The sequence below is a fragment of the Morone saxatilis genome, unplaced genomic scaffold (assembly GCF_004916995.1).
Source record: "Morone saxatilis isolate NCDOM2014 unplaced genomic scaffold, NCSU_SB_2.0 Contig4, whole genome shotgun sequence".
Taxonomy (NCBI): Eukaryota; Metazoa; Chordata; class Actinopteri; family Moronidae; genus Morone; species Morone saxatilis.
The window spans coordinates 4,286,376-4,301,034 of NW_023339984.1; the positions used below are offsets into that span (position 1 = coordinate 4,286,376).

Here is a 14,659-nt window from a genome sequence, read left to right on the forward strand (position 1 = left end):
CTCCATTAATAATCACACTGTGCAGTCATTGATGTCATTTTTTATATCGTATTGTACAGTGTCATACCATATTGCATCCTGTTATTGTATTGTGTTAACCAAACATGAATTATAGTGGAGCCAGAACCAAAAATGCGCGTATGAATCTTCGTCATTTGCAGCAGTTTTGAAAGGCACTGCTGAAAGTCTTTATATCTGTATTTATATTTTGAGGGCCCCCGTAGGATTTTTTGCCTAGGGTCCCAACAGACTACCTGCTGTCCTTCAGTGACTTTACAGAGATAACTATGTAGTTTCAGTTAATAGAAAAGTGTTACATATGTTATGGTTTGTGGCCACAGACACAAACCATAACATGACTGGAAGTGAGTAGTCTCTAGTTTGCCTTGCAACATTAGACAGCAAGTGATTAGCAACAGATCATCATATAATAGCAGCATCCCAGGTTGGAATCCCTCCTTTTTTTATGTCATCCCGCTTCCTGTCACCCAACCTTCCTGTCTCTTTGTTCTCAAAGCAATAACGTCTCCTTGAAATAAAGATAAGGTAAAGCTCTGGTCAGAGTGAGTAACATTTGATTAACTATATCTCGTGAGTCTGATTATTGTAGTAACACTGCTCCTTCCATTCTCTCACCACAGCCATAGAGTACATCAACGCTTGGCTGCAGTCCCATGCTGCAAGGCCACACTAAAACATTTTAATTGGCGTGGATGGAACGGAGGAGGTCGACACATTTCGCAGGACACTTCTAAGTGCAGCACTAATGTTGGATGTATACAGGGCTGTTTTGGCCATTAAGCTCATAACACTGTACACAACAAAGGCATCAAGTCAATTAGACACAGATTTAGCCGTCTGTCTGGGTGCTGCATCTGGTTTTTATAGCTCTGGTAATTTCAGCTTGCGTCCTGTCCCTGTGAAGGTGCTGCTGCTGCTAAAATGGCCAGCATTGATCATACACACACAGAGAAGGGTGCCCATGCTTTTGCATTCGTGTGTACTGTATGTACATGTGCATGTGTGTGGTTCCAAGCGAATGCCTCCCGGGCGGAAGTAGCAGAGCAGTGCCATCATCTCGGTTTTCAGGGAGCCATGCTGCTTAATTGCGTGTGTTGATGAATGGAGCAGTGGGGATATTTACAGCGGTGTTAATGGGAGTGTGTATGTGTGTGTGCGGGGGTGTAAGGAAAGGAGATTAGACTACACACTACACTGTTCTAAGTATGTACATTTTCAAATTCGATGCTGTGACATAGTCTTCCCATGATATAGGTACTGTACTGTACTGTACCAGGCCTTTAACTTAATGTCCACTGGGTGCAGCTGCGTGGGGTTCTGGCTCTATCAAACAATCTACATTATGAATTTGCATTTAACTTAGTTTTATGTACATGAAATTAGTCTAAAATCAGAACTATAACCACATGATGTAGCTGTGGTTCAACAAGGACTGCATCCGGCGGGAACGATGCTGGTAATGTGGAGTCTTTCTGGCCATTGAATGGAATACTGAGCACCAAGAGTCCCCTGCATTCAAGTACTGCTTGTCGATTTCTATTGGGGCTCAAAAGAAGTTTTTTGGGGCATGGTATGCATTTATTAGGGAGACAACAATAGAGAGATTACAGGAAATGAGGGCAGAGGGAGATACAGGACATTAGGAAGCTCCTTGCCAACTTGTTTTGTGTTTTACAAGCATATTGAAACATTGGCAGCAGATTCATGATCAATTTGGTAACTTTGTGACTGTACTTTACTTGTTTTAATTGCTGTACATAGCACATTGTCTTATTATTACTGTGTATCCGTTCTTCTTGAATAGTGTATATGCTGTATTTTATTTTGAAAAATGTTCTATGCCGTGTGTGTCTGACTTCCTGCCAGTGTGATCTGCTCAGTGCTGCTTGACCCGAGACTGATGTAGACCAGATGCATATTCTACGCTAAGCAGAGCAGAGTGTTGCACACATGCCTGGTGGAATATTGGGGTACATTAATGAGTAATCAAATGTATTAAAACATTCAGTTTACACCCAAGTGATTTCTACACATTCACAAGTGAATTTTGTGTGTCAAAAGTGCAAGATGGTACAATTCACTATGTAAAGTCCCTATAACAGAGTGTCCTACATTAGCTGCTGAAAAGATAGTCCTGCTAGCTGGTGGACAGGTATGTTTCTAGAAAACCTAGCGGTAACCAGTGGACACTGGGTGTCTTTAGGGGTTAAGAGCTTTGATACAGAATGCTAACTTGTCTTCAACTCTTATCACAACCAAAAGAGTAAATACTACTAAATAATGTATGATGACCTTGAGTGGAGGTGTAAGGAGCAGGCTCAAGGGTGATTATATGACTAACAGGCAAGAACTGAAGCAGGGTGGATATATGTCAGCAAACATTACCTTTGTCAATGGAAAGAAAATAATACATATTTTTGGATTAAACCAACTTGTGCCCAAGTCATTCCTCATTAGACATTTGTCACATTGCTTCAGTATCTCATTCTACATGTCATTCACACAAGAAACAGGCACATCAATATGTAAGAGGAAACAATCCTAGACAAAAACTCAAATCCCACAATTGATGGAAAGTGGCCAAACGGTCTCTCCTCTCGACTCTTTGCTGTGCTGATTAATTCATACTAATGTGAGCACTGTGCTTACTTATTGATGAGGACCATGTCAGGCAGCCAAACCTTCCCCGAGGGGATACGCAACACCTCAATCCCATCGTTTTCCTTGGGTTTCCATGACAACCGGTGATCTGTCCATTCCTGTTTTAAAAAAAATAAAAAGTGTTTCTGTATAGAAATGTGTGAATCATCCACAAGTACATCAAAAGATCAGGCACGAGAGGGGAAACAGAGAATGACAGAAGGGAGAAGCTTTGCATTTACAAATGTAACCAATTTGTCATTTCATCAGTTTATTTTTCATTTTTTCCGCTGCTGTAATTAGATTCCACAGGGACAAGGTCCCTGTGCATTTGTCCTTGCATAACAAAACAGCATTTGCATAATTTGTCATTTTGCATATACTCTGTATTATTATGACTATTCCAAGTATTCTCTCTTGGTTATTTGTGTAGTGCATTGGTACTGAACTGTACATGAGGAAGGGGGTCTTATGGTAATACACTTATTTTCAGCGGGGCTGGAGTCATGGATGAGTTGGTCAAAATAATGTGAAATAGTAAGAAGTTATTCACTTTCATTATTCTGTGTTAATGAAGACTGTGTGTAGGGCTTTCTGTTTCAGTAAAGCAACAGTCACTTGCGTCTCACAACAAACTACACACAGATTGTTCATTGTGTGTTAGGAAGGATGGATGTTTACCACCAAAATGCCCGAAATCAACTCCAATCCTGTGGAACAAGCAATCAGGGGAGTAAATGCTGCAATGTGTGTTGAGAGGTGCTGACAAACTTACCAGATTCATGACAACAATTGTGCTCATCTCCTCATTTTTCATATTCTGCAACAAAAACACACAAAAGTATTTGGTTAATGCGTTATTGGTGCTTCTCGTAATGATCATACACACAGCACTCTGATAAAGTGGCATCTTCCAAGCACCACTCAGATAGAATGCACCAGAAATCCCATTATTATTTTAGGTTTTTTTTACATAAATTATCCAAACAAAAGTAATCACAGAATTAGATTTCAGAAGGGTGCAGCGGCAGCCTTGGAAACATTTTTTATTGCATTTTACCCCACCCCCAGCAACCTCACATTGCCGCTACGTACAATATAACCCAGACGTGAGTGGACCCTTGCCAGTGATCTTTTTCTGTGTCAAAGTACTAATTTATCCCCATAGCACAGTGAATGTTATGTTGTGAGTTGTGCAAAAATTACATGTTACTGTTAGAACTGTAAACTGTAGTAAAGCTAGGTCAATTCCGTCGAAGACACTGCTCTGCAGAGGCCACAGCGAAAGAATCGAGCGTAGTAGAGAACATCCCACTCGCTTGGCTGAGTCAGGGTAGCTCGGGCACTGGTTTTTGGTCCCCAGTTCACCCAGGCAATGTCGGACTTCTGTGATCCATACTATACAGTACCCGTGGTTGCTAGGAGACCCTATGACACCCTAATTACATCAAGAATTATGTTAGTCTACCATACGCGTCAGCTCCAAACCAGCAGACCAACACAGCTGATAGTCATCGGTGACATAGCTGGCATGGTTTCGACCAGCAATGGACTAGACTTGCTTCCAGGAAAGAGTTGGACTCTGGTAAGATGTTTGCAATACGAGTGTGTGTGCGTGTGTGTGTCCTGTGTGGATTGTCTGCCCAGGCAGGAAGGTGGAGCTTTTCCTGAGCTGGGCCCTTGGCTATTTAAAAACGCCTGGGAAGGAAATGTCAGGGAGACAGCTCGGGAACAGGGACGGGGGGGACTTAGACCATCTCTCTCTCTTTTTCACCCACACACACACACCTGTCTCACTGACCTATCACTTACTCATACTTCCTGTAGCTGTTTGAACTCACCTCAGGATGGGGGGGAATGTTAATAATAACACTGCTGTTATCCAGCTGACTAGTTCTGGGCAGACGGGGGGGACTTAGCGTTCAAGTGGGTCAGTTTCCAACATCGTTCCCCTCCAGAACTTAAGGGCCCCACGTGACTTCCTCTCCAGAGTGAGACTGACCTTGAGTGAAGGTGCAAGGAGCGCTGTAGATGTGTACGTAAATGTGACACTGTGTGGATGTGTGTGTTGGTGTGTGCACACGGGTGCTACAGAGAGGAGAGCCAAGGGGCAATTAAGGAACAGATAAAGTGACCTGGTGTGTGTGTGTGTGTGTGTGTTTGAGAGTGTGCATTGTTACATTTTTATGGAGACACACAGGCAGTGGCCCAGTCAGTGCATGCTGCTGAAACACAATTTCCCAGCATTACTTCCCAATAGTAGCATGACTCTTTGTGCCGTTTGACTCAGCAGGCCAGCGAGCACTAAATTCAGAACCAGATGGCTCTCAGATATGTGTTGAATTAAAACCAGCACCACATTTTGTACTAAATGTTATGCTACATTTCGTTAACCTGTCATGTGTGACTATAGGAGTGTAGGTGGTCCTCAGCATGGGGAGCAACCACTGTGCCTGAAACCCTTACGGAGACATCTGTCTGGATTTTTAAATATGTATTTTTTAGAGACAGTGACTGGATAAGTAAGAGTATTGAAGCCAAGTAAAATGTCAGGCAATTAAGAGAGAAGCATGAACATGTTGAACAATGTTGTGTTTTGATGTCTTTTTCAGTTTGCAGTAAGCCTTCAAAGCATACAGTTTAAGCTATAACTAGCTTGCATACAGTACTAACTTCAACACCATGAACCGCATGTTCATGAATGAAACCAGCATTCATTAGTCTACTTTCCATTGGCCAGAGTTTCCTCTTTAATCTTTTGTCTATTACCTACCTACCTACCTGGTAACTTTATTTCGGCCCTCAAACTAGCCCTTCAAGTAAGAAATGCTACCAGGACTTCAGTTCTAATTTGGCTTTCTTTTTCTGATGTCTGAAATGTTTTGAACTCGGTGTAAAACGAGGTTTGACAGATGTCCCGTAAGGAAACAGCACTTCTATTCTGCTGGCAGGCCTGTTTTTTCATATGTGGTAACCTGACTGTGCCAGATGGTTTATTACACACTCTGGAAGAAGAATATCACTTCATTAATCCCCGATGGGGAAAATCTTCTTTCACTTCAAAAAAAAGGGCGGGCACTTTCAAAAAATGCTTGCTGATTGGTCCAGCATCTGCCACAAACCCATAGATTGAAGCCCGCGTGTTTTTGTGATCAAAGTTATACATCTGTCGCTGTTTCTGGTTGTGAATGCATGTGTGTAAATACTGTATATGGAAGCGTGTCTCTGGACTCACCAGTCCAACGAAGGAGGACAGGACCATGCCCACACGAACCACCACCCTCTCTTCAGGGCGGGCTGCTGGCCGCACCTTGAGGTTGTAGTTTGAAAAGAGTGTCTTCATCAGAGCCTTCTCCCCATCAGACGCACCTGTATGACAGATATGATAGAGGTCTTATATGACATATAATATGTTCAATTATGACTTCAGGTTTCAAGCTCATTAATCCATTAGATTTTGTTAAGAATTAGGAGAAACCCATTACTGGTAGTCTTTTTAAATGAACATGAGCCAAGTGACGCTGGATCGTTCATTTATTATTTAAGTGCAGAAGCCTTGGTGGCAGTTGGGTATATGTTCACAACCCAATAACAGTACTAATGTGGCTACTATTGCTCAAGTTAAAGCTTTGTATTGTCAGCCAGATTCCATTTATACTGTCCATTGCTTGTTCCTCTCACAGCTTAAAATTCATACAATGAACCCAAACACTTTTAACTAAAGTGTCTGCCGGATGCTTTGTGCAAAACCCACTCACACTGGTGACAAGTGTGGGCGAGGCGAACTGATTGGCAGGCAAGGTGTGTTGTGCATTAAAATATGGCTGAGTCAATAGTGCACAGTGAGTGGATGCTTCCCAGAATTAGTTATTATAGGAGGCTGTGTCGCCCTGCAGGAAATAGCCAGACTAGTTAAAGCTAAATCAGGGGAGTGAGAGATCAAATCTGCGGATATTCAAACAAACATAATCAATGAAACATCCTCCTGATCCTCCGGCTTCACCACCCACTCACACTGACTGCAAAGCCCACGGACAAAGCAACAAGTTCACATTCAATTCAAGTGAGTGTTGGGAGGGAAAGAGGGTGGAGCGGTGGCTTGTGGGGAGATTTAATTTGCTGTAGAACTTGATATCATCCTTCCTTATCGACCAAAACATGTAAGAATCTTTGATGATAGTCACAAACGTTTTCCTTGTGCCAACATCTATTTGCAGAGACATCAGTAAAAAAGTAGATCCTTTAATAGCTAGCATAGCTAGATCATCCTAAATGTTACACACAGGACTTTTAGCACTACTGCAACACATAAAACATGAAAGCTATATTTAAAAAATCCATATAATAAATACCCTTAGACTTAAATGCCTGTGTATTGCCTGCAGACTGTATTATTACCCAGTAGCAGTTATAGTTTTAAGTGTCTCTCTTCAGGCCTTTAAAATTGTGAACCTACCAAAACCCATTACCCCTTAGATTCCACAGCATTTTCAGCTTTATTTCCATCCATTTCCTCTTCAGTGTTGGAAGGTTAGAAGCATTTATAATCAGCAGCTCTGGTGACGCAGCATTCATCACGTTTGGCATAGCTGTGGGCCCGGCAGGATCTGACCTGACAGGAATAAATGACAACGATCACCCAGCGAGGCACCCCCATTAGCTAGGCACAGGGAAGCATGGCTGCTGACGGCTGAGGCTGTGTGGGAGGTGGCTGCGTAGGGCTGGAATTTAGCATTTCTCTGTGCCCATTTCAGATTACTTAGCAAATAAGTCAGACTCAAGTAGAAATCAAGTCCAGTGAGATCAGATGAAGCGAGGCCACGCTGAGGGCTACTGTTGAGCATTTGAAGGATGCTTGCAATGGACATGAGTGACAGTAATAAAAGAGAGGCAAATTTGAATGGTCATGTGGAATTTGCGGTTATGAAATCAGCCGCCTGTAGACAAGGAAGTCATTGATTTCTCTGAAGAAAATGGATGACACTAAACTGAAATTGTTTATGGCTTTAGTGGAAGTTTACAACTGCTGTGAGAGCTACACAACACCAATGGTTCCTCAATTCCATGACTTGACCAGTGTGTTACCTGGCTGTGCAGCTCTATTATCAGTGCTGACAGGCCGATGAAATAAATCTTTAAAGACCATCTGAAAAAATGACAATCCTATCAAACTGTTACTCTGATGTTCTGTGCCATTTTCTATAAAAATGTATATCTTTTGTTTATGTTTTTATGGTACTGTAAGGTGCTGATGGTGGTAAACCCTTACAAACAGAATGGAAACCAGTAGCAGTGAGGTGTATGGGCAAGCCAGCAGCATCAGTAAGGCAGGGTTTTTTTAAATCAGAGCTCTGATATTTACTAGTGTCCTTAAACAAGTTGCGAAAAGCCTGATTGACAACAAGAGCAGTGTTACAGGTACTCTCCTCCCCCCTCTCCCACTCTCCCCCCTGGCATCTACACCTACCATCACCATTCTGCAGTGAAGGGCACACAAACGCTCCCCCAATAACTCATAAACAGGTATTTGTTTGTTTTTATCCTTAGCCATATTTCCTTAGATGAAAACACGCCCCTGAAAGCAGTCCTCAAAGAGAGGTTAGTAGGGGTTTCAAAATAAAAGCACAACATAACAAAAACAAACTTCCTGTTTTGGTTTAGTTTTGCCCTGCTTAACACAGTCACAGGGTGTGTGTGTTTATTTCACCTCAGTAAGAGTGATGCTTTACTGCTCCCTCACCGGTATGGAATTGTTTTAATTTTATATGGCACATGACATTTTCAGCCATGCTAAAGGTGCGGCTCTATGGACATCAGTTTGGTCCACCACTTTGGTCCAGTTGCACTTGAATAGAGGGAAGAAAACAAAATTGCTGTCCTTTATTGTCATGTATATTACAGCGAATGTTTAAATTTGGTTAGTGCACGGTTGTTTAGGGCTTGACATCTGGGATGGTGTCTGTGCACATTGTGGAGATTGCACCGCAGGCTTACAGAGGGGCTCTGGGAACATTACAGCAGCTGGCCATTGTCACTGGCATCCTAATCAGCCAGGTGAGGTGCACTTACACACACACATACACATGCACAGCAGCATCTTTGCTTGTTGGAATAAACATGAATAAATAACCTAAACTGTATGTGCGTTTTGTGTGCAGCTGGAGTTAATAGGCTTAGACCTTGTGATGCTTGGTTATGATCATATGCGGCCCCTGTTGCTTGGTCTGTCTGGAGCTCTGGCAGTATTACCACGGCCACGGTAACTTTACATTCTAATGGGCAAGGAGCAAGAGGCTCGAAAAAGTAAGAACTACACACAGTACTTATTCAGACAAATTGACTTTCTCTCTTTGGTTTAAGCAAGACACAAGGTAAGCAAAACATGTTGTAGTTTTTTTTTTAATCGAGGCAACATTAAAGTACCTGTGTGTAGAATTTAATGGTATTTAATTGCAGATTATTGCATAAAATGTGAAAGGACAAATGATCTCCTAACTGTTCCTCTAGAACCATTATCAAGTCAAACTTTTTACAATTGTTTAGACCAAATATCTGCAAAACAAATGACTTCAGCTATAGGCTACTTGCTTAATGCTAGTAAATGTTAGCATGCCAATGTTAGCATTTAGCTCAAAGCACTGCTGTGTCTAAATACAGCCCTGCACAGCATAATCGCCTATAATATTCCCATAGGTGTGTTTACTTACAAGGCATTGTAAACATGTTTGTGTTAGTTCTGTTGTGTTTCCAATAATGAGTGTATTTGCTGTAACTATGTTAACTGTATTCAGTTTGTCATTGAGGCTAAAAGAAAGCATAAACTAAAGCAACAAGAAAGCAGTAGCCTAAGCATGAATGAAGTGAAAGTTCATTATCCTTCAAGAAATATATTTTACATGGCTAGACCTGCATTGCTCTACCTTTTCCAATTAAAATATATCACTATTACATACACAATACAATTCCTATGACATTTCTCTGGTGGCTTCCATGTTAATCTGCTATTTTCTTGTGGGTTTTTAGTGAACTTTAGGTAAGCGTTTTTTCTATGTGATATTAATGTTGTATTCACGTAAGAGCTTTGACTACTGTCTCTATTACATGGGTAGACTCTGCCTTACCTCCCAATGTGCTCAGGCTGCATAAGCAACCAGCCAGCAGGAGCAGATCCAGGCTTTTCATGGCGACCCCTGAAACCAAAAAAGGCCTCTCGTCTGCAAAACCGAACGGCAGTCGATTAATCCAAGTTCTTAAATGTCTCTTTTTTTCCCTTCCTTTTTCTTTCCCAGTGCAGCTCACTGCAGCTCTTCAGTGTAAGTTTTGGTTTGGTCAGTTTGGACTGTTGTTGTCTGTCAGTCAGGCCAGCCTGGCCAACTGCTGTCTTCTCCGATTACATCCTCGGGGAGGGGTAGTTGTGTGCCACTGTTCACCCCCCTTCACTGTGGCCCAGGCTCGACTCTAGCCCAATGAGACCTTACTGGCACACTTACACTGGTTCTCAAACTGTGGCCGAGGTACCCGCATGAGTCCTTGTAGGGTTTCCAGACAGGTCCTCAAGAAAATAGTGACAGCTAAATTTCACTGATATTTCACTGGAGGATTGTGTAGCGATGTGACTGTAAAGGAAAGACTGCTTTGATAAGAGGCCTTCCAGTTCAACCAGATATTTAATCACACTGTCATTCTGACAAAGCTAGATTTTACTGAGATATTTCACAACTGCACAGACCTTACTTCTCGACTACTTCTTCTGTCTAGATAGACGGGATATGAAATTAGCTTGGCCATCTTGTACAGTCTACCACGGTAATAACAGGACATATAGAGGTGATACAGCAGCCATTATTCTTACAGTATAACGCTAAGTTGATCAACCCGTTTAACTGCCACACACTGTTGTATTTTTTGAAGGACCCTGCAGTAAAACATCCTCCCAATATCCCTTCCACTCATCCCTTCATGCCACTCTGCTCTCACTCACAGTCATTGGCCATCCACGCCACCGTAATTTATGAGCCACTGTCACTGCCATTTGGCCTGCCGCCAATTTAATTACCATAGAAGCTAACTATTAACAGCTAGCAGCCAGTGTCAAGTCACACATCAAATCTGTGGTCATAAGGGAGTGTATAAAGCCCCTGTTGGCCGTGGCTCAAATTCAGGGATCTCTCCCAGAGCAACCATAATAGATCACTGTAATACAGAAGTAAGTAGTTAAGTAAAATTAGATTGATTGTTGTTTACCCATGATTGGTATTTTCATGGGTAACAGACGATTATAGTAATCAGATTACATAAAAAGTTGATGTCACTATAAATATTATACAGTTCATGTTGGAGATGATCATTATATGTTTGGAATAATGTAAGGTGATGAGGTGGACAAGACAAGGTGTCTGTCATTATGTTAAAAGCAACTAATCACTTTCTCTGATCACTGAATTGTTGTTATAAGGATAATCTATTTGAAAAAGTGTCCTGAGATAACTTCTGTTATGAATTGGCGCTATACAAATAAAATTGAATTGAATCCAATTATTGAAACAAATAACCGCAGAAAGTTTGTGTAAAATGAGCGATTTGGATACATTTTGAGCAGATTATTTCCTTTTAATATTGCATCAGTATTGAGGTTTCCTAAAATTTTTGGGGAACTTCTTTAACAATCATACATACTTAATAGGCTCCTTGACAAATTCTATGTTTTCTTCCAGACACTTGACCATTGTTCAGTTAGCTTATTGGTTGTTTTAACTTTTCTAATGCAGGACGAGGCTGTTTGAAGGCTCTGTGAATATAGGTTGTGTTCATCTTAAAAGTTAGATCTTAAATTATAATCTAAACTTTCAAAATAACAATTTAATTTAGTTTTCTGCAATTAAATAAGCAAAATGCTGATATATAGGCCTACTCTGTATTTTTTAAACTGTTTTCTTGCAACCCTAAAAATCAAGAAGGCCTTGCGACCCCTAATGCGGGTCCCAACCCCCATGTTGGAAACTACTGCTATACGTAACTTATATTACGTGAGGTTGGCTAAGATCTTTTCCTAAACTTAACCTAAACCAGAGTAAGTACAGTAGGTTTTGTGCCTAAACCTAATCAAAGTGCAAACATTTTACAATGTTAAATACAAGCTTTATTTTGAAAGTCCAACCGTACCTTGCCCGCAGAGCCCTGCATGTCCATTAATGATGCGAGAAAGGTGCCGGTATATTTTGAAGCGGTGGGCCACTGATCAAGCGGAGGTATTTGACGAGCTGGGAGTGAGAACATGTTGTTGAAACAGAGAATGGGTAAACACAAGCGGTTGCCACAAAGATGGAAGCACGCTATTGTCGAAATTACCATTGTGTGCTGCAGCATCTAATACGCATGGACAATCAACAGTTGAGCCGAAATGGCCTAATATTGCTGTCCTAAGGCATTTATTAGTTTCTGACTCTGGGAAATAAAATACTGTATCTCTGAACTGTCTCTATAACCAAATCACACACATTTTGGCTGTTCTATGTGATCTCCTTTTGACAACTAATGTAATAACTAATGTAATGTTTTTTCACTTCCATTCACTGAGCCACCACTGAATCTGATTGGGCCCCCCCTGGGGAGGCCCGCCTCCCACTTTGGAAACCTCTCATATAGTGTAATCACAGTGTGATTCGGTCCCATATACTGACTTGTAAACAGATCCAGTTTTAAATGTAAAAATGAAGGTTTTACGTTGTGGTAATAACATTGAAGAAAACTCTCAGCAGACCAGTGTTACAATCATACAAATATATTAGTTTGTTTTATTCAATTATATCCAATAATACGTCTCCCTTGACTTTGTGTAAGTTATTATAGAAATAAATACAGATCATATTGCAAATGCAGAGACAAGAGTTTGGGATAATAGAGTGTTGAGGGAGGGGGGGAGGGGATTGAGGGTTTAAAGGGGTTAAAGAGTAAATACTGGGTAAAGACTGTTTCTTTGAAGGTGTCCAGTAAATGATTGGCGCATGCATGCTTGTAGTCCTGCCCGTCTGTGATCCTCTACCTCAACCCAGGAGTTTTAAAACCGCAAGTCCCCACGGCTCTCTGTAGTCCTTTACAGCTCTTTTCTCCAAGTGACACATGGGTTTGGATGGCGTATAGTAGTTGTGTTATTCCACCTTGCCAGCAACAGGGGGAGTTATTGCACCCCAACCACATTTGCATGGATATATTTATATATATTTATATATAGATATATTTTTTGCCCCATTTGTATACAAAAATAGTGTCATTGTGGCTTTGATAGCTGGAAGACTGAAGCACTCTTTTTGCATTTGGAAGACAGGAAGGAAAGAAAGATTATGGTGATTTCCTTAAAATCTTTTCTTCTGGAAGACTTTGTCACAATAACTCGGATCGTCCATGCAGTACAAAGATGAGCAAAGAAAAGAAAAAAACAGTCAAAAAATCCTTCAAGGATCGATCACAGGATCACACACACAGGTAGAAGATGTGTTTGTGTGTGTGTGTGTGTGTGTGTGTGAGACAGACGGTGAATGAGCAGTCCACATGCTGCCTGTGAGCCAATTAAAATCCCTGTTAAGAGATCAAAGGTCAGAGGTCGGTCTTTGATTGACAGGCGAGTGCTGGAGGATTGTGGGGGATCAGGAGGAAGAGGGTGGAGACCGCGCAGTCTAGGCGTACTTAATGTCTTCCTCTCTTTGTAGATTGCTCAATATCCCACAATATGTGACAGGAGAACGGACACGGATATGCATTTAAACAGCAAAATAAACACATCAAATCAACAAACACACATGGACGGACTAACAATGATTCATATAGGGCGCCACAATGGATACCAACACCAATTCCTCATATCGTTTCATTACAAGTCACAGAACTTCCACTGAGAAATACCCAAAATACAATCCATACTGTTTTTTTAAAACAAAAAACACTCAAAAAGGGGTAAATAAAGACATTTTAGCATAGTGTATACAATGTAAAGTCACCACTAAAACATTGCTGGTGCAATGGCTTGTGAGAGGTGAAGTCCCTCCATGATCTGTTTGTAAAGGTCACCCCATTTAGCCACATCTGCGCTGGCTTGGTGCAGGGTGCTGTGTGTGTGTGTGCAATGCAGATGTGTTCAGGGACTGTGGGTGTGCTTTAAAAAAAAACACAGCCTGGTTTTTTTATATATCAAGTAAATGTGCTGGTTAATACTGTACAGGATGTGACATTCGTTGCTCGGGTTCTGGATTCCAATATAAAAGCACTTTTTATGAGGCGGCTAAAAAGGAAAAAAAAAAAAGAGAGAGAGAGAGGGAGAAAATCTGTCAACGAGGACGGCGTCACTCTTTTTGTCACGTGAGCCTCATCTTCCTCTTCCTCCCTCTGCTTTTTTTGTGTTTCTGCTGCATTGGCAGATGTGGTCAGAGGGACTCCACCTCAAAGTAGTGCACAACACACACACACCCCCACCACACACAGCACACAACACACACAACCTTAAAAACAGCAACCCAGCGCAAAAAAGGGCAAAAAGTGTTAGAAAATAAATAGCTTCTAAATAAAACACGCAGTTGGTTTTCCTATATCAAATATATAATCCTTTTTTTCAACACACTCCCAAGCATAATGTGGCTGCACCCTTGTTAATGGAGTTTTATTGCCTTCTGCCCCAAAGGACTCGTGCTCATTGATTTGGCCTCATGATTTTCCTCTAAATTTTAGTCTCTTCTCCCCTCTCTCCCTCCTCTAAATACTTTTACTACCCTCCTGTTCTGCGATACACCATAATGGAACCAGAGATATTACATCACAGTTACACAACGATTACACACAAAGACCAAAGCTGATGAGGTGAAGACCCTAAGAAAACACATCGCCAGATGCACAACACCACTGTGTGCCGCACACTACACCAGCGCATCGCAACATCATAACTGCCCCAGATTAAAGGGAAGTTGTGTTTGCAAAAAGAAGCGAATCCCCGGAAGGGAGGAAGGGGAAC

At 41.5% G+C, this 14,659-nt stretch overlaps 1 protein-coding gene across 2 annotated transcripts in view; it reads right to left on the minus strand.

Annotated features, from left to right (window-relative positions):
• The window catches only part of chrnb1 (cholinergic receptor, nicotinic, beta 1 (muscle)), a 23,743-nt gene extending 13,648 nt beyond the window's left edge, over nucleotides 1-10,095 (minus strand). Inside the window, exons 1-5 of one of the 2 annotated variants that reach the window (XM_035675314.1) lie at nucleotides 9,783-10,095; nucleotides 7,118-7,273; nucleotides 5,897-6,030; nucleotides 3,437-3,481; nucleotides 2,671-2,780 (exon numbers count right to left, since the gene is read on the minus strand). In XM_035675314.1, coding sequence (XP_035531207.1) covers nucleotides 2,671-2,780; nucleotides 3,437-3,481; nucleotides 5,897-6,030; nucleotides 7,118-7,127 — 299 coding nt within the window. In that variant the 5' untranslated portion in view covers nucleotides 7,128-7,273; nucleotides 9,783-10,095. The remainder of the gene's footprint in view (nucleotides 1-2,670; nucleotides 2,781-3,436; nucleotides 3,482-5,896; nucleotides 6,031-7,117; nucleotides 7,274-9,782) is intronic. The other variant, XM_035675313.1, reaches the window with a different exon arrangement.
• Between the last annotated feature and the right edge of the window lie 4,564 nt (nucleotides 10,096-14,659).